Source organism: Mya arenaria, chromosome 7 (assembly GCF_026914265.1).
Source record: "Mya arenaria isolate MELC-2E11 chromosome 7, ASM2691426v1".
NCBI lineage: Eukaryota > Metazoa > Mollusca > Bivalvia > Myida > Myidae > Mya > Mya arenaria.
In genome coordinates this window covers 44,660,577-44,681,979 of record NC_069128.1, presented here as the reverse complement: position 1 = coordinate 44,681,979, position 21,403 = coordinate 44,660,577, and the positions used below count along the sequence as shown (strand labels likewise).

The 21,403-nt window shown below is 36.6% G+C and overlaps 1 protein-coding gene across 1 annotated transcript; it reads left to right on the top strand.

The window, feature by feature from the left end:
* The first annotated feature begins 12,669 nt into the window (after nucleotides 1-12,669).
* Nucleotides 12,670-20,356, top strand: LOC128239898 (uncharacterized). The gene is made up of 4 exons (XM_052956342.1): nucleotides 12,670-12,802; nucleotides 14,677-14,747; nucleotides 14,917-15,059; nucleotides 19,592-20,356. Exons 1-4 carry the CDS (start codon nucleotides 12,733-12,735, stop codon nucleotides 19,680-19,682), a joined length of 375 nt encoding a protein of 124 aa, XP_052812302.1. The 5' UTR covers nucleotides 12,670-12,732; the 3' UTR covers nucleotides 19,683-20,356.
* Nucleotides 20,357-21,403: the final 1,047 nt, after the last annotated feature.

Genomic DNA, 21,403 nt, shown 5'->3' with positions numbered 1-21,403 from the left:
ATTCCCATAAACAATTTCAAAACATGGATTCTTGTATACAGCTCTATAGCATGGATTCCCATAAACAATTCTAAAACATGGATTCCCATATACAGCTCTATAGCATGGATTCCCATAAACAACTAAATAGCATGGGTTCTCATAAACAATTCTAATGCATGGATTATTATATATAACTCTATAGCACTGACTCCAATAAATAACTTTATAGCACGGATTCCCATATACAGCTCAGTAACACAGATTCCCAAAAAAACTCAATGGCACGGATTCCCATAGACAGCTCAGTAGCACAAAATCCCATATACAGCTTAGTAGCAAGGATTCCCATATTCACCTCAGTAGCACAGAATCCCATATACAGCTCGGTAGCACAGATTCCCATATACAGCTCAGTAGCACGGATTCCCATATACAGCTCAGTAGCACAGATTTCCATATACAGCTCAGTAGCATGGATTCCAGTATACAGCTCTGTAACAAGGACATCCATATACAGCTCAGTAGCACGGATTCCCATATACAGCTCAGTAGCATGGATTCCCATAAACAATTCTAAGGCATGGATTCCCATATACAGCTCTATTGCTTGGATTACCATATACAGCTCTATTGCATGGATTCCCATATACAGCTCAGTAACAAGGAATCCCATATACCGCTCAGTAGAACCGATTCCCATATAGAGCTCAGTAGCATGGATTCTCATATACAGCTCAGTAACAAGGACACCCATAAACAATAGTAAAGAATGGATTCCCATATACAGCTCGATATCACGGGTTCAAATATACATCCCTATAGCAAGGATTTCATATAAAGCTCTATAGCACGGATTACCATAATCAGCTTTATAGCACGGATTAACATATATAGCTTTAAAGCATTGATTCTTATATACTGCACTATAGCATGGATTCTATAATGTTCTATATCAAGGACAGATCTATATCACAAATTCCTAGAAACAGCTTTAAATCACGGATTCCCATAAACAGCTCTATAGCAAGAATTCTCATATACAGAAATATAGCATGGATTCCCATATACAGAAATATAGCATGGAATCCCATATACATCTCTATAGCACGGATTCCCATATTCAGCTGTATAGCTAGGATTCTCATATACAGCTCTATAGCATGGATTCCCATAAACAGCTCTATAGCACGGACTCCCATATACAGCTCTGTAGCAATAATTCCAATATACAGCCCTATAGCACTGATTCCCATTTACCTCTATAGCACGGAATCCCAGAAACAGCTGTAAAGCATGTATTCCCATATACAGAAAGGATTTAAAGCGTCTGGTAAAGCGAATTGATATTTATTACTCCACAAACTTCATCGTAGCAATCTTTCAATATAGGTGTATTCACAAATGATTTAAGGCAGACGCAAATGATTACTCATATAAGGATGACAAATATATTTCAAAATAAAGTCATGGTTCAATATAAACTACATAAGCAAATCACGCAACCATATGATTACAGCAATATGTCGTGCAACCTTAAGTATTTGATCTCGTCAGTATTACCCGTATTACATGACAAATACTTCACTTCATTCCTATTACTCGATACACTGTATAAGGTTTATAATGGCATTAACACTTTCTGATTTATTAATTTGATACCGGTTGAAAACCCGTGTCATACACTGTCAAACTCTCAGGTAAATTTGAGAAGTCGGTTTTGAACAAACTTATGTAACATAATACCGTTCTTTCTGAGTGTATTATACACACACTATATTATATAACTATCTCATGGCAGCATGTGTGACATTGATACTGTCAACCCTAGAGCAGAATGTCATCCGAGGGGTTCTGTTTCGAGTGTTGACAATATCTATGTCACATATGCTGCCATATGATATCTTTTTTATTAGACCGACCAAAAAATGTACATACAGAGTTTTAAAATGTTGTATTCATTTAATTAAACAAAGTTAAACATAATAAAATAATTATATTTATAACAAATCTCTGCTGAATGTGTATAAGGAAGGCAATCATGTCATGATTTAGCTAAAATAATGAAGCAATTATTTGCCTTTATATGACATTCAAAATATCACTGCGGTCACATGACCTGAAAGTGCATTATTGATTGGTCAAGTGTCAAAATTGAAAATGTTTCTGATAAACAAAATTTTTCAAGATATTGTCCTTTTGTTCATACAAAAATGAAAATAAAACTTGATGAAATACCTGAGGGGTTTATATACGATATAAATTTCTCTTGATATATTGTAATAAAATTAAACGCGTCCTGTGTGAATTTTGTATTACTAAGTGCAAATTGATACACAGTGAAGTGTATTATTGCATAAACAAATAAGATTCCTGAGAGTAAAATCCTAAGGCTTACCTGCTTAATGGACATTACTATGCGATCTACTTGCAGCGTAGTTAAGTGTAAATAATTATCACATTGGAAACCATCTGTATACATCCGGGGTTCTTTTCGATGGAAAATGGCCGAGGTGTTCCGATTGAACCGATATAAACATAGGATATATATGGGCATTCCTCGGTACGAAAACATGTATAGATGTCCTTAACTAGAGGCCAAAAGAACAGGTCTCCAACCATAGAACACATGAGGGCTATGTGTCCACAAAAAATACTCAAGGTTAGTAATTCGGGAGACAGGGTCTTTTATACTGTATTTTTGTTATACTGATTATAATATTGTATTTTCCGGTGTTGTTGTGGTGAGTGTGGGATGGGTGAGTGGGGTTTGGGGACAATTATATTTCGACATTTGTGTCATCATTGGCGAGCTTGTTTGTAGCCTGGTTGAAAGTGCCGATGAACGAGTTGCCCTGTGCGACCGGATCCAAGGTGAGCAGAAGCCACACTACGGCCGTCACATGTAGCCATTCAAAGTATTTACAAATGCACATATTTAAACCATTTATCCATAACCGCATTATATGGAACTAAGATTCATTAGAATATTCATATGCATATAACTTACACATGAATGCATATATATTGTTTGATTTACACACAAAACCATACATGTACAGAGGAAAATGACCTACCTTACCTAGAAGTTGGTGTATGAACGTCAATATACGTTTGCAAAATCCGAGTTATATAGTAATGGCTAATATAAAGGATATATATTCTTCCATCTTACATACAATTCTACTTGGTATATTTCTACTGGGTATATTTATATAGTTTCACTTCTAGAACAGGGCAGACAGAAGGGAGAAACCCGCACGAATTGTACCATGATCTAAATGTCCTCCCCTGTAGTATCTTATTTATAGAATTATTATGCAATACAATTACAGTTAGCCCATTAGTTTTTTTAGTTTATGGGAATTTTCCTTTTCATATCCGTATGTATACATGTCTTTTATTGTTAATATACGCAAAATATTACATACTCGTACATGAACTTATTTTGTAAATCAAACATTATTTCAGGTATGTTTCAGAGACTGATTTTCATTGAAATTTGGTACTTTCGAGTATGATTTTCAACTCTGCATGGACTTTTTTATTGTCTATTACAAAAGTATTGGGTTAAAGCTCAAGCCTAGAAACGTTCTTGCTTGCATACCAAAAAAGTATACACACAAACCCTTCTAGAGCATTTCTACACCTCATTAGTCTACACAAATTGGCGAATTAAGAGTTAAAACATGAACTCAGAATATTTTCTGTTCGGTTATTGTGTTTGATAAAGAGTGGAATATGCATCACTTTGCTGTTTTTTGTTAAGGTTATTTTGTTTGCACTTTTTTTACAAACCAATGCACCTGATTTGTTAACGTAATGGCCACATAAAACAGTGTATTCATTATATTCCCGCTTCACAGGTGGCGATTATCTAGGAATCGCTCGCGCTATCACATCTGTTCGTTCGACCGTCGGTCCCTCGTCCTGTTTTTGTCAATTCTATATCTTTCTTATTTATGTCCTGATTTTTTTGGCAGAAGTGATGGTCGGATTTGAAAAACAAAAAGTTTGGCAGAAGTGACCACCATACTATGAGGAAGTGTCGCCGTTAAAACCGGCGTCCCTACCTTCGATGCCAAGGTCAACCGTCATAACTTAGTATGCTTTGCTATAAAAGCCTTACTGTTTTGGTATATTAGGCACCGAGAATGCTTAATGACCGCTGCACATGAGCTTGTTTGGGTGTAAATTGGCATTATGTTTGCCAAATTGTGGTCAATGTATCACTGAATAGTCTTAACTAGAGTTACATATGCGTTTGTATGTATCTGAATGTACTTTATGGTAGTCATAATCAAAATAATAGAGAAATGGACTGACCTACGGTTTGACACATTGAAGTTTCTTGATCAATGAATACGCTTGACTGCATTCACAAAAATAATCGTCAGACCCTAAAAGGTTCGTGTAGAAACCATCTGTGGTTAAGAATACCGATTGCTATGCTGCTTTGGTGTTTGATTGACACATGATGGACTTAAATGTAGCTGCATTTGTGATTGTTTTTAACTGAGTTGGATGTAGAAGAACCTTACTGTGGTATGTTTAACTGTAGATAAACTTTATTGCAGCAGAATTTAGATTTACGGGGCACTGAATTGATTTGATTTCTTTTCCCCAAATTGTCTCAAGTACTAGTTTTACTAAACTATTGTCAATTGTGCACATCATATATAGAGCTTCTTTATTGTTTGTTTGGCACATAAGGCTTATTGGACACACAGTGGACTTAAAAACACTCTATCAGTGGTGACTGTATGGCAGATCTGGGTTGATGGTAGCCATAATGATGTTGAATTAGCTCTGGCTTGGTTTAAACAATATTTATTTCGATATAATATTTACAATTAGTTTAGTTTAACAAATTTGAGCATAATCAACGTTAACAAAGACCAAATATGTAATGCATATAAACAACGAATATGTTAATTATGCACAAAACAATAGTGTAACAGAATTGAGAAGAAAGCCTTAAGGCTTATACTATGTCTCGATTCTGTAGGTCATTTACGCTGCTTAGGCCAGTGTGCAAGTTGCGGTTACTCGAATAAATATAATCTTATAGTCGTATTGTGTAAACTATGGTATGTAAAACAAGTTGTTTTTGTCTGAAATCATTTAGTTAGAAGGAGGAAAAGATAACGATAGAATAAAAGGAAGCTGAACGAGAGAGGTGGTACAAGCACTGGTCAGATCGGGATTGGGATAAGGTTTGTTATAATGTGTACTCAAAAACGTTTAGATTGGCGTATGTAGTTTTGGACGCTATCAAAGATAAGTTTGTTCTTTTGATATGAGGCTTCCTTCGACCCAAAGAGTAACAGCTGAAGAGACAATTGCCCAACGATGGATAACTGAACAATCAGATAATTTCTTTGGACGCTATATAATGGACAGGTGAAGAAAAAAGTGGAAAGTGTCCTCAATTTCACCGCATTGACAATTAGGACTGTTTACAATATTTTTTGAGAATAGATGTTCATGAAGATTGCTACAGTGCATACGTAACCTCGCGTGATTGACACAGGATTTGCGGTCACCTTCGTAGTAGAAGTCAGATCCTTGTTTTGTGTTCTTTTTAAGTTTGTATTTGAAAGAAGGTACGGATGGCGATGAACGAATTTCTTCCGGGAGTGCGTTCCATGCGGATACAGTTGATGGCAGAAATGAACTCGTCAACAACTGTGTTTTGCATGAAATGTTCCGAAGGTTATCTGCATTTCGAAGGTTATACGAGGTAGTATCGCCAACTCTTGTTGGAATTAGTGAAGTTAGATATGCTGGTGCAAGGGAGTGAAACATCTTGTAAAATAGGATAAGTTTATGTTTACGTCGCCTTTCTTTCAGTGGTTCGATTCAAGTTTCAACATAAAGATTAGTTAGAGATACTAGTCGAGTTGCACCCGATATAATTCTGGCCGCCTCATGTTGTACTTTTTTTAAGTCATCCTCATCAGCTTGAGTCAGATTATTCCAGACAACATCGGCATATTCCAACAAAGGCCTAATAAATGTGAAATACAGAATCTCAAGCGATTTACGATCAAGAACGTATTTGAATGATCGCATGAAGTGAATTCGCTGCCAAGCCTTCTGTTTGATGGATTGAATATGATCGTGCCAGGAGCATGTGCTAGAAAGAGTGACGCCCAAGTGTTTATGAGTTGTAACTTCGGATAGTTGGGTATTATTCATAAATATTGAGGGGTGCACTTGCCTATTAGACTTCCTAGTGAAAAGTAGCGATTTGGTTTTCGCAGGATTAAATGTAACAAGCCATCTGTCTGCCCACATATGGATTTTGTCTAGGTCATCAGTAAGTTGCTGCGCGGCAAGCACGAGGTCTTCAACTATTAAAAACAAGGTTTTATCATCTGCGAATAGCCGTACATGTGATTGTATATCGCAGACAATGTCATTAATGTAGATAAGAAAGAGCAGAGGCCCAAGAATGAAGCCTTGAGGGACTCCAGCTGATATTGTAACTGTATTAGACATAGAACCAGATAGAACAACACGTTGTTTACGTTCGCTGAGATAATCACAAAGCCATAACAATAAAGAACCGGTAATGCCACTTTCACAAAGTTTATGGATTAGACCGTCATGCCATACTCGATCAAAAGCTTTCGAAATATCACAAAATACTGCTCTTACTTCTTTGCCTTCATCTAGAGCGAGGCAAAAAGAATGATAGATCGATACAAGCTGGTTGACAGTGGAGTCTTTAGGAACAAAACCAGATTGAAATGGTGTTAGATAGTCGTTTTGACGCAGGAAATTGAACATATACTTATGCAAAATTCTTTCAAGAACCTTACTGATAACACTCAATAGGGAAATAGGACGATAATTTCCAACATCTTGGGGGTCAGACTTCTTATAAATAGCACAGACATGAGCTAGCTTCCACTTACATGGAACTTTACCAAGCCAAAGTGAGGTATTAAAAAGGTCACGAAGTGGGTAAGAAATTTCAATTGCTACCTCCCTCAGCACAAAGCTATTTATAGTGTCTGGTCAAGTTGCTTCGCCTGTTTTAAGAACCATTATTGAATCAATTACGTCTTGATTTGAAATAGCAAAGTATTGTAGTTTTGGATTATCAGTATCAATGGAGGAAGGAAGTGGCCTGTTTGGCCTATTTAATTGAGTCTGAGATTGAAAGAAAGTGTTAAGTAGGTTCGCTTTGTCTGTATCTGATTCGTAGATGATGCCGTTATTGCTAAGTGGTGGGATTTTTTAGATGAAATTGTTGGTATAGCGAAGTTCTTTATGGTTTTCCAAAAGTCGGAGGTGGGAATGTTTTTTTTCCTTGAGTCGTGTAGCTAGTTTTTCATAATGTGACTGCTTGGCAGATCAAACAAGGTTGGTAACACGATTTCGTATTTGATTCTATATACACCATTGGTGTTTGGAATTTACACGTTTTGCCTTTCTATAAGCGCGCCGTCTTTGTCGAAGAGATTTTCGGATTTCATTATGAAACCATGATGGGGGGTCTTTATTGCGAATTACAACAGTCTTTGTAGGTATGCAGATCTCGCTCATAGCCATGAAGTGGTTAGTGAAATTATCGGTATATATGTTGATATTTGTGTGCACACAATACATCCAGTCAAAGTTAGAGATAAGGTTCCTTAGCTTTACATAATCACCCTGATCGAATTTCCAAACCTTACGTTTGAATGATGAACCGACAGTTTTATCGAATCGAAGAACGCAATAAACTGGACAATGATACCGTACTAACTGTTCGAGGAATGGTTCACCTACTCCACAGTCGAGGACAATATCTTTTGAAGAGACAAAAAATAGGTCAATGAGAGACTCAGAGGACTCGGTGAAGTGAGTAGGGTCTCGTATTACTTGGGTCAAGTTGAACTGTTGACAAATAGAGTCAATCTTTTGACGGGTTAAGGGTTTATTTATATCTAGGTTAAAATCCCCTGTGATAAGAATGTCTGTAATACCAGTATCAACCGCCAGTGAAATTGAGTTGGTAATACATTCAAGGACATATGGATTGGAGTTAGGAGGACTATAGAATGTACCAAGTAGAAGACGTCTATTTTTAATTCGCAGTTCAAGCCAAATACATTCAATGTCGTTTATCTCGAGGTCATGTCTTTCTAATGCAAACAAGTCTGACTTTATGTATACAATAATACCACCATGTGCATCAGAAAGTCTATCTCTTCTATAAGGTACATGGAAGTTTGGAAATATCAAATCGGGGGTTGCTGAGTTAGGAGTGAGCCATGTTTCCGTGAAGGCTAATATGTCAAAATTTCGTAGATCAGCAAACAAGATGTCCTTTTTGCTGCGGAAGCTTTGAACATTATAGTGGACGATATTAAGGCATCCAGTAACGTCAACTGGGATTTCAGAAGAGAAGGAGGAGGATGGAGAATGAGCGGGGCCAGGATTTTTATGAACGTATCCAGAACAGAGTAGGAGCATTGCTAGCCAGCAAATTAGTTCGAAGTGAGTGAGACATTTGATTCCTTTAGCACGAGATTGATAGAAGCAGAACAAACCTACCCTCATTCGAAATGAACCTATTTCAATAGACATTTGATACAAGTGATTCCGGGATCAAACGGCGCTAACAATGAGGGGTATCCAAACACCGTCTGACCAGACCACCTTTCCCCTTTAAGCCTCATTATTTATGGTTGTAACGGGCCACAAATGGTTAAACTGCATATTACCTGTACATTTCAAATAAACTAAATGGCATGAGTTTATTCTTGGCATCCAAACCTTTTTATGGACGGGTTATCTAAACAGCTTAAAAATCGTATCATATCATTTCATCTATGAATGCTTTGCAAATGATAAATGATGTTGTTTTGTGTATACCACTACATTCAAAATCATGCAAACGACAGAGCTATTGTCGCTTATTCAGGCATTGTATTTCACTATTAAACAGTTTACATAAAAATACGTATGATGATTAACAGAGTGAAAACTCCACATAAAGTTTTGGTACCTATGTACTGCACTTCCAATGCATGATATATCTGCATTTGAAGTTAAAATTAATACCTCTAACACTATCCAAGTAATACTCAAGACAAACGATATGAACTGTTATAAAAGGATACAACTTGATATTACTGCAATATTACTATATATATATGAGGTATAAATGTATATAAAATTTAAAGTCAACTCCACAAAGACTTTGCAAGTCATGTTCTGGACAAAACACACACACACACGCTCACACACACACACACGCACGCACGCACGCACGCACGCACGCACGCACGCACGCACGCACGCACGCGCGCGCACGCACGCACGCACGCACACGCACACGTAAACGCAGGAGCATGAACGCACTCACACTTGCATTTACCATGACTATGTCCCCTTCGCCTTTCGGTGGAGAATAAAAAAGGGGGTCGCATGTACTGAGCTTAACAAATACACCGCAAGATGTAAATGGGTAAATTTTAAATGCGTTAATAAACTGCGCAATTGTGAAATTTAACGACTGGTTTTGGGTTACTTTTTATGTCTGATTCATGGTTTTCAAAGCATTGCTGTACAAAAACATACATCATTTGCAATGCATTTAAAGATAAGTTACTGATTAAAGCTTATTAAAGAGAACATTCCGCTAGTAAACTGACATTAAACAACCAAGTTGGTATGAATAATTCACCATTTTTAAAAAACTCTCTAACATTTCCCAAGCACTTTCAAATTATGCCCAAATTAACACAAAAACATATTTTCTGCTTGGTTGTTGATTACCACCGAGAATGTATGGACTGGAACCCCTGCACCTTCCACCTCATATATGTCACTATACCAGGAAAACTGTTCAACTCGTTTAAGCAACTTTCAAAGTATGCCAAAATTCATCCAAACCGACACTAAATACGTTCTCCGCCTGGGTCTGGTACTCACAAGCGAAGACGGGCGTTGTACCACCTAGACGGTATAGTAGGAGACACCTACACCTATCATCATGCAGATCACCATACTGGGATAACTCTTAAATTTGTAAGGGGCACTATCAAAAACCAGGTTGATAAAAAAGACAGGATCTGGTATACACTAGAAAGGTTTAGATAAAGTACCACCCAATAGGTGCCATAATGTTTTTCACTTACCGACCTAAATAGGTCTCCGAACTACGTAACTCGTGTTAGGCCTTTTCACAATACTACAAAATTGAACAACATCGATACAAAAACCGATTTCCGGCTGGGTTTGGCTCACTAAAACGATTTGGATGAGTATCAACTAGTAGGTGGTGTAAATAAAATGTACACCTACCAAACCTTATACGTCACTATACTGGAAACACTCGTCAAATGGTTTCAAAACTTTCAAAATACGCAAAAGTCAACCAAAATCGTCACGAAAACCGCTTTCCCGCTCGATCCGATACTTCCTAGAACAGTTGTAGGCATTTAAGAGGACACGTACGCCCACCAACCGTTATAGGTCACAATACTTCGACAACTCGATAGCTCGTTGAAAGCACTGTTAAAGTGCACCGAAATTCAACAAAAACCGATAAAACGGTTTTCCGCCTGGATCTGGTACTCATTAGATTTGGTAAGGGACACGCACGCCTTCCATCCAATCTTGTGTTGACGACTAAGATAACATACTTACCTGTGTATTGACGACAACAACAACGCCAACACACGTTCGTCGAAATAAACGAAAAACGCCAATAATTGGGTGTTAACGACAACGAATTTGCACTTAACGTGTGCTAACGACAACGACTTTGCACTAACTAAGTGTTGAGGACGAAAACTACACATTCATCTGTGTGTTAACGAAAACAGCAACGCAGAAATATGTTCGTTGAAGACAACGAAAGAAGACCATAATTGTGTGTTGACGATGAAAACTACACACTCATCTGTGTGTTGACGAAAACGGCAACGTCAACACATGTTCGTTGAAGACAACGAAATAAGACCATAATTGTGTGTTGGCGACGAAAACTACACACCCATCTGTGTGCTAACGAAAACGGCAACGCAGACATATGTTCGTTGAAGACAACGAAATAAGACCATTATTGTGTGTTGACGACGATAACTACACACTCATCTGTGTGTTAGCGAAAACGGCAACGCCAACACATGTTCGTCGAAGACAACGAAACAAGACCATAATTGTGTGTTGGCGACGAAAACTACACACTCAACTGTGTGTTGACGAAAACGGCAACGCCAACACATGTTCGTTGAAGACAACGAAATAAGACCATATTTGTGTGTTAACGATGAAAACTACACACTCAACTGTGTGTTGACGAAAACGGCAACGCCAACCCATGTTCGTTGAAGACAACAAAATAAGACCATAATTGTGTGTTGGCGACGAAAACTACACACTCAACTGTGTGTTAACGAAAACGGGAACGCCAACACATGTTCGTTGAAAACAACGAAAAAGACCATATTTGTGTGTTGACGATGAAAACTACACACTCAACTTTGTGTTGACGAAAACGGCAACGCCAACCCATGTTCGTTGAAGACAATGAAAGAAGACCGTAATAGTGTGCTTACGACGAACACTGCATGTTTATCTGTGTGTTGATGACGATGACCATGCCACCAATTGGCCGTTGAAGACAGGGAAGGCGTCCATAGTTATGTGAAAAGCTACAGAAACAAGCTCAGTAGCATAATGTGTAAACGTATACCCGGTTTAATGGCACTTGGTAAACTCCAAAGACATACGACGATGGTCACGCCACCATTTGTTCGGGGAAGACAATGAAGACGTTCATAACGTTTTGTTGACCAACACGACCACGCCACCAATCGTCTGTTGAAAACATGGAAGACCTCCATAACTGTCTGTTGACGACCACGACCACGCCACCAATCGTCCGTTGAAAACAAGGAAGACGTCCATAACTGTCTGTTCTGTTGACGACCACGACCACGCCACCAATCGTCTGTCGAAAACAAGGAAGATGTCCATAACTGTCTATCGACGACCACGACCACGCCACCAATCGTTTGTTGAAAACAAGGAAGACGTCCATAACTGTCTGTTGACGATCACGACCACGCCACCAATCGTCTGTTGAAAACAATGAAGACGTCTATAACTGTCTGTTGACGATCACGACCACGCCACCAATCGTCTGTTGAAAACAAGGAAGTCGTCCATAGCTGTCTGTTGACGATCACGACCACGCCACCAATCATCTGTTGAAAACAATGATGACGTCCATTACTGTCTGTTGACGATCACGACCACGCCACCAATCGTCTTTTGAAAACAATGATAGAAGACGCCCATTAGTATGTGTTAATGACGAATACTAAACACTAAAATATGTGTTGACGACATCATGAAATGAATTTGTATACGACTATTTTTGTGTTTGGTTGTGGCTGTACTTGTAGCCTTTATATATAATTTTGTGTTAACATTTGGTTTAGTAATTTAACAGTGAACGGTTTTGATGGTATCTTAAGAATTGGCGTTATATAAATAGCAAGTTATATCGTTAAAGTATGTTTAAATTTGTATACTAAATTGATATAAAAAGAGGCCGACGTGCTTGCATCCGCTTGTTGTCTATATTTACTTCATATCTTCTACTTATTTTTTTCCATTGGCGTTCGAAGTTTACTTACTTGCAAAAGGCTAAAACGCACCCATCCGGATCAGTCCTACCTAAATCATAACATATAAAGCAATGTGAGCGAGCGCTTGGCTCATTCATCCAGATTTGTCAAAATGCTTCGTTTTCTACTTTTGGGACTAATTGTGGCAGTGTTTGTTTCGCTTCCTTCTATTAGGACTGACGGTATGTTTCTCTTCTTAAGTCTTCGCAGAGACTTTTATTAACAATGAAAAATTTTTTTATTGTGTATTATACAAACACCAGTGACAATTAGTCCAGATCGTTCAGAATAGTATATAACACCATTTGTTTTATTTTGTTCTATATTTACAGTAGGAGATAATTGATGCTTACAAATGGTTTGTGCGAAATAAGCATAACATCGTATATAATTTATAAGTTTGTTATAAGTTGTTTTAATTTTAACTCTTAAAATAATGCAAATTATGATAATTATATGATAGTAATAATAATAATATATGAGGAGCAGAATTACTATCAGTTATATCTTGTTTTCTAATCCTCTGAAACATTGTGATGTATTTCATTTCTATACATATAATGTATGTATGCTGAAAAATCTTTAACTATACAGCTTTTGGTCCATTTTTATTTATTAAATTGTCCTTGGATACTATTATATATTATACCTCACATAAATATGTCCCTTCTTTGTATATATAAACTCGATCGGTCCGTATATCACTGTATTTTGATGAAAATCCAGTTTAATTCAGCGGTCCATATTATAGTATTGGGTGGTCCGGACCTCGCCAAAAATATAATATGGACCGCTGACGTTATACAACGGGTAAGTGCGGCTTGTTATATTAAAAATGACGAAAATTTGTAAACATTGTTAGCCTCGTTCAATAAAACACATTAAAATCGCTTTAAAACATATTGAATGGTAATGAAAAATGTTCGGTATAATATAAGGAATATAACATACCACTTCGGGTTTTATGACATTATAAATACTGGCCAGTCAGCGCCTCGGTCCATATACACTTCACTTTCGGTGACTGACTTGCCGGTCCTTATACTGTCATATGACCCTCCGTGGTGTGTAATATTTCTTAAATATGTCTCAACTACGATTTAAATATAGAATATAGCATAAACTGCGTTGATATTTTTACATTTTTTGAAACGGTCAATAAACAGTTTGAAGAAAATATAATAAATAAACAACCCTGACAAGCATAGCAGTGAAGCACTATAAACCCTTTTTAAAGACACAATGCAAATGCCCAATTGACAAAGCATTGAACAAGAGAAACACATGTATGAACATCACAAACACCAATACATTACACCATACACGGACCACTCCAGCATTCATTCATTTCAATTGCCATTAAGTTAAACAAAAACTACTGTTTTTATCATTAAAAGTTGAAAAGTTTGTTAAGTTTATGTACCAAAATGTTTCAAACATATGCATACATGGGTTTCTTGAAAAATGAAAGTATTGCAGACATCTGACAATACCTTGTTAATAAACAGGCGTTTCTGTTTTGTTAAACCATGTTCAAACACCATTTGGAACGATTGTGCTCCTGCTCTATTTCAAGCATCTGTATGCTTGCGTTTGAATATATTTCTCTGTCTATCCTTCAGTATGAATGGCTGTGCGAAGTTGAATGATACAATTATGACCTGTTGTACTACCAATATTTTAATAACTACGAATTGCATTGTCATCTCTGTCTCTCCTTGGTACAATGCCGCGCGTAGGACCCTTGATGAAATGGTTCCTTTGTTTATAGTGTCTGTTTTGTCTAATTGGCCCCGATTAAGTGCCATTGTGATAAATCAATTAAAACTTCATTATGTTAATCCATTGATGCTAGAGAATCAACACACGGCATACATATATTTTGAATTTAATTGATTGAAGATAAAAATTTTAACTAGCTACGTATTCAATAACTCATAAGCCGAACGGTGCTATCTATATAACATATTGCTACTATCAATCGCTGGAAAGTTGCTTAAGTATGTACGTGACCTTTGTCGGAAAAAGTTCGATTATGTAAATGATTCAATTGCAGATGCACTGACCGACCAAGAGATCCTAGAAGCGGATGAGCGACCCCTAGCTGGTCAACTCAAGGATAGAGAGGTAGGAAAAGAAACATGTTTGCTAACGGTTTTAATGCAGTTTGATTCCGCTTTGATATCTTAAGCAAAGAGTCTAAGATATTAAACTATGACGGTAGGATAATCGCTACTGTTAAAATAAACTGCTTTCGTTATATTTTAACTGGTTCTGTTTCTGTAACGCTGTTTAGGTCCAGACAACTGGTAACAGCGAGATTGACTGTGATGGGAACCAGGAATGCAGGGAGTGTTTTGCCGAATGCGACGGTGATGAGAAATGTGCGATGGACTGCGTGCTGCACATTGGTCTTGATAGTGATGACAAACAAGGAAGGTCAATATCATGTCATTATATAAATTCGTTTCTGTCTGTTGGTTATGGGTACATAAATAATCAAGTATCATTTTCAACAAAATGATGTGTAATTGCTTAACGGTGGTAGTAGTGATTAATCCACACTTAATATATCCACTGTTTAAAAAACCACGATCCTATAGTCTGCTTATGCTTACAATTGGACTCGTTTTTCGGATAAACTTCAAAGACGAGTCATTTACCTCCTGCTTAGGCATGCTCGTATAATAACAAGATAAAAAGGTTGTTTCAGTTTAAGATTGCATTGCATTTCACCTTTTGAATACAAAAAGTAAATATACGCCTGAAGTACATTGCGATATACACAGAAACGGGTGACCACACGTTTATTCATAGGCGCTAGCGCTACTGACTTATCCATGGTCTTTGGTCCCAGTGATTAGTTTGAGTCATAGTGCATATACATAATTTAACCCCCCCCCCCCCCTGGAGTAACAATGGTTCATAACCGTACACCAGCGCATACCAACTCCACATGGGAAATTTAGCGGCTTTACGAAAGACGATAAGTGTTTTGTGTTGAGGAGAGAAACCGAACCTGCGAGACAGGGTTAGTACTATGCCATTGATCCGCCATTAAGAAGGAAAAAGAGCTTTTCTCTAATCCATATAGTTTTATCGTTGTTAGTCCCAATGTAAATATCGTGTCAATTCCTATCATATGTACAAGCGGATGTTGTCAGTGTTGGATTTGTTTATATACGGATTCAATCGAACCGATAATGTCGTTTGTGTACTGAGGAGTTTTGAGTGATTGTGCATTAAACTCACCAACAAATTTGATTATGTTTTTTGACAGACTCTCTTTCCTCTTTTTTCTGTCACGATATGTTCTGTCCTTCCCACTTATACCTGTCTTAATATGTGCAGGCTCTTTTCATTTTCCGAAATAATTCAGGGTTTGTACCCTTACGTTTTTTTTTAGCCGTCTGTGAAAGAGATGATATGGAAACTGTTTCAGAGTTTCTCAGAGATTTTGGTGAATCAACGAGGTTGCCCTTGGCCATTTAACCCTATAATGGCCCAAACAAATATATAATAGTGAAATAAGTGCATAATTACAATGAACATGCATGAAGCACATGGCGATATTTTGGACCTTCGGATATCAATATCACATTAATTATTGATGAAACAGATGCCGAAATATTGAAGTTGTCCATGTATTTCTTTCCAAACGTATGGATTCGTTAGTTATCCCTGTGAATAATGTATTTCTTTTTGGACGTAATGTGTAACATTCAATTCAGAATTTGAAATGCGCAATGCATGTTCTTACTTGTAAACACATATTTTACGCATGTTTAGAAATATCATCATGCCATTGTCCGTTTTGATTCCTCAGATATCTGATAATAATATAACCAATAAAATCATAAGTATGTTTTAAGACCCCAAAATGCGCGTTGTGGCTCAAATTATATGTACAACAAAAACGTGTTTTTAGAGTATAATCTAGTTGTATTTTTTGCTCCTTCTCTCTGAAATCAGTAATTTAAATTTAACCGTGTTTGGCTAGTCATACATATCTTAGTACTGAATAAACGTTAAACGTTAAACGTGTTTATTTGATTAAACGCCTATTTTTATACATAATATTCAATGGCGTTGTACAATACATGCATACTCTATATATCCAACATAATATTTGAACATATTTTGATATAAGACAATATAAAGCAGTTAAACAATAAGATATTAAAACTTGCAACATTCATTAGATTGTAATTGACTAAAGTAGTAATATATGTACATGAAGTAAAAACATAATTGGTCAAAGCAACCGATAAAAAATGAAAAATAAACAAACTCTAAGACTCTAAAAAATCAAATATAATATCAGACATTTCTTATCGGAGTCGGTTTTAAAACAAGTCATAAAACTGTGTAAAATAGTGAGTTTTGAGGTTTTTCTTGAACACATCAATAGACACTGACTGCTTGATATACAATGGCAGACTATTCCATAGTTTTGGTCCGATTGTGCAAAAACTTCTATCGTTAAACCTTGTTCTCTTGTTAAATGGTACATCATACTTGATACCAGGGTCACTAGCTGATCTTAATCCTTGTCTACGACTGACACTCTCAGACAATAACTCAGTCAAATAAGCAGGAGCCCTACCAGTGCCACTGTTGAACATAACTGTCAATATCTTGAAGTTGATTCTAGCCTTTATTGGCAGCCAGTGCAGATCAAAGAGAGCTTGCTTGGCCCCGTCATAATTGCCTCGGTTAAGAACTAATTTTGCGCACATATTTTGGATGCGCTGCATTTTGGTTAACTCTCTCTCAGAAATACCATACAATATAAGGTTACAGTAGTCCAAATGAGAGATAACAAGTGAAAGTAAAAGGATTTCGGTTGCAGCTCTGGTTAAATATTTTCGTATACACTTCACCCTGAAAAAGTTCAACATTGCAGTGCGGCATTTACGCTTCACGTGTTCCTTAAAGGATAAGGTTTCGTCAAGAAAGGCACCTAAGTATCTAATGCAGCTTTCTCGGTGTACAGCATCACCAGCAATATCTATATTTGTAGTGACACATTTATTTAGTTGAGCCTTACTGCCAAACATAATGAATTCTGTTTTGGAAGTGTTCATTTTTAGTTTGTTTGCGTTCATCCACTTGTTGATCGTAACTGCACATGTTTCTAGTTCGTGAATATTTTGCTGTTCATGTATTGGAGACGCTGGACTAAAGCATTTGTGGGCGATATGATCATCAGCGAACCCGTACACCGAAATCGACGGAGGAATGACATCAAACAGAGTACCGGCATAGGTTAGATATAGCCAGGGACCCAAACAGCTTCCTTGGGGAACGCTACATTCTAATGGACGGGGTGATGATAGAGACGTATTAACACTAACTCTACAATTCCGTGGTCTTAGATACGACTCTAGCCAATTCAACGCAGTACCACACATTCCATACTGATTATGAAGTACGTCTACCAAAATGGTGTGATCAACATTATCAAAGGCAGCACTAAGATCAATAGCAATCAAGGCGGTGACTTCTTGTCTTTCCATTCCACCAAGAATATCATTGACAAGTCGCAGAAGTGCCGATTCACAAGAATGATGTCGCCTGTATGCTGACTGATGTTTTGGTAAAAGGTTGTGTTTGTCTGCGTGTGCGTTGAGTCTTAGCAGAACTGCCTTTTCTACAAGTTTTGATAGAAATGATAGATTACTTACTGGTCTGTAGTTAGCAAGTTCTAGATCAAGTCCAGTTTTCTTAAGAAGAGGTTTCACGATAGCCTGTTTATATTTGACCGGAAATACACCGTGTTTAAGAGATAAATTTACTAATGTTGTAATAGTTGGCAATAGGTTACTAAGGTATTGCTTTAAGATGTGTGTTGGCAGAACATCTAATTCAGATGATGTTGTGTTGAGTTCGCATATAAGCTTATTTATTTCATTTTGGTTTAACTCTTCAAAATGTTCAATATGCGGAACATCCTTACATTGTGGTTGGAAACTAGCATAGTTTTTCAGCGAATTGCGTATTTTATCAATTTTTGTTTATGAAAAAGTCAGCGAAATTTTCAGCAAGAACAGTGTCAGATTCACTTGGTGGCATAGGATTGTCGGACTTAGTTCCTGTCAACTCAGACACCAAGGAGTATAGTTTCTTTGAGTCACCTTTTGCATTAATTACCCTTTCGGTCAAAACTCTGGTCTTCTCATTGTTAATTTCACAATTATATTTGTTTCTTGATGTTTTAAATGCTTCAAACTGTTGAGTTTCGCGGTATTTGCGCCATAGTCTCTCTAACTTTCTGGTCTGCTGTTTGAGAGACTGTATATGTTCATTAAACCATGGTTTAGGTTTTCTACATATTTTAGTTTTTTCAATAAGTGGTGCATGGCAGTTTAATACTTGTGTGATCTCTTCTTCAAATTTGTCAACAAAATCATTTATACCAGTTTCGACTATATCAATTTTGCCGAGGTCATTTGAGAAAGTTGATGGGTTAATTTCCCGAAAGTTCCTACTGGATACAGTTTTGCTTGTTATGCTTTCTTTTTTGATTCTAAGAACTGTCTTTACTACACAATGATCAGAGATATATGGACCCGGTTTACATGAATGAACCTCAACACCATTCACTGTTTCCGTAATGAGCAGGTCTAAGCAGTTTCTACCAGTATGGGTACTATTTAATTAACACCCACCTGTAATTTTATCTTCGTATTTATTTTGCCCCAAATAATCCTGCCCCTGTCCTGTAAAATAAATTCTGAAAAACTACCTGAATTGTTTGTTTGTCCCCCCTTATAGACCTAAAGGTCAAATCGAATTTTAGGAAAAGGTCTTGAATATCTCTATGCAATGTTACATCAGTTTAAGCGCATCAAAATGGCACATAAAATAAAAGCTTTGAATAAGCAGTACAAACATAGTAAGAAATTATATTCAGAATCAACAGCGTAAATGTTTAACACCTTAAGTTTATTTTCTGAATCAATTTTCAGTGAAAGAATGCGATTCGGGAGATTCAGAAACAGGCCGGTCTTGCAGGCAGTCCCTGGGGGTTGGAGACGTTCATATCGGCATAAGCCATAGATCTGTCACAAGCGCGGTTTTTGTTGTAACAGAAAGGCTATAAAAACAAAACATGATTGATGAGGGGTTTATATCGCGAAAGAGTGTCTACGTACAGTGTTAATTAGTTGCCTGACGAACTCTAAATTTTGGAATGTATACTAATTATTATTATTTAAGAGGCATAAATCAGGTTGATACCAAACTATTAACTTTTTATTTTAATCAATTATTATTTTTAACTCATTTGACTTAAATCATCAAAGCAAAACAAAAAGATACGAAATAATAATGCACTAAACATAAAATAATTATTAAAAAATGAATCTTGTCATTTTAAGAAAAACAGCAAAAAACAATCTTTAACATTATTTTAGCTGTCACTCATATCCGATTTTGCTTTAAAAAAAACTATATTTTTCAAATTCTATCAACGCAAATTTGTATAAGTGTGCGAGATTTTGAAAACGGTAAGATTTCGAACTTTCTTTTTAATTGAATACATGCTATCGATAGAAGTGTTACATCTACCATTGTATATCACTAGTGTTAGCATTTTTCTTTAATTTAAACTTGAAGCAATAAGCATATTCGCAGTAATAAAATAACTTGCATGTTTAGATAAATTCAACAGCATCGTATATTTAATTAACACCCACCTGTAATTTTATCTTCGTATTTATTTTGCCCCAAATAATCCTGCCCCTGTCCTGTAAAATGAATTCTGAAAAACTACCTGAATTGTTTGTTTGTCCCCCCTTATAGACCTAAAGGTCAAATCGAATTTTAGGAAAAGGTCTTGAATATCTCTATGCAATGTTACATCAGTTTAAGCGCATCAAAATGGCACATAAAATAAAAGCTTTGGAATGTTTAACTTTCTTACTGTACGGTTAAGAGTTAACAAAATAGTATGGTTACAAAAGGACTTTGAGTTCAAATGTGACAAAACAAATGATTCCATCGTAAGCTCAAATATCCAGGCCGTCATGTCATCAGAGTTATGCGTTTAAAGGTGTTACAGTATAAAGAGTTTCTCAGACTTGAAACATAAAGTCGTGTAAGGTGTATAAATCGAGTTTCAGATCGGTTAATCAATAGCATTACCCAGTTAATGATTCTTTCAGATAGGTGTATATTTTATGTGGAAATACTGAGTACGCCGGTACACCAGTTTCATTAAAAGTCGAGTTTAATAAACGGAATGTGGTGTATTTATCAACTTGATAAAGTTTTTTTAATTATTAATGCAATATTTGTCTACCCCAATACATCTACATTCCAAATGTGATGTTATTAACACACGTTTGACATATGACTAAATAAAATATCAGAATTTTAAAATCGGGTGTTAAATTAATGGAAACATGTCTTTGCCCTGAAGTGATCAACCTGCCTGTCCGTCCATCGGATCGTCCGATCGTCCGCCCCTCTTTATGGCCATAATAATTTCTATAATTTATTGATTTTATATAAAAAAATCATCTAACCACCTACTTATGAGGTTTCATTAAAATAATGAAACCCTCATTAACCGTTAATTTTGATACGTCCGTTCACATTGTTTATAAGTGTGCTTCCTTAGCAACTTTAAAAATACTGAAAACACTTTATACACTAACCACTAAATATATTCTCTTTAATGATATGTAACAGAACCATTGCGTATCGATTGTCCTTTCTATGACCCTTAACTTACTCAAATTCAGCAAATTCATTTACTATTCATCAGAAGTCGATGT

Coding starts and splice junctions, on each gene's coding strand:
- LOC128239898 (XM_052956342.1), top strand. CDS start 12,733: ATGCTTCGTTTTCTACTTTTGGGACTAATTGTGGCAGTGTTTGTTTCG. Junction 12,803..14,676: donor TCCTTCTATTAGGACTGACG/GTATGTTTCTCT, acceptor ATTCAATTGCAG/ATGCACTGACCGACCAAGAG. Junction 15,060..19,591: donor AGTGATGACAAACAAGGAAG/GTCAATATCATG, acceptor ATCAATTTTCAG/TGAAAGAATGCGATTCGGGA.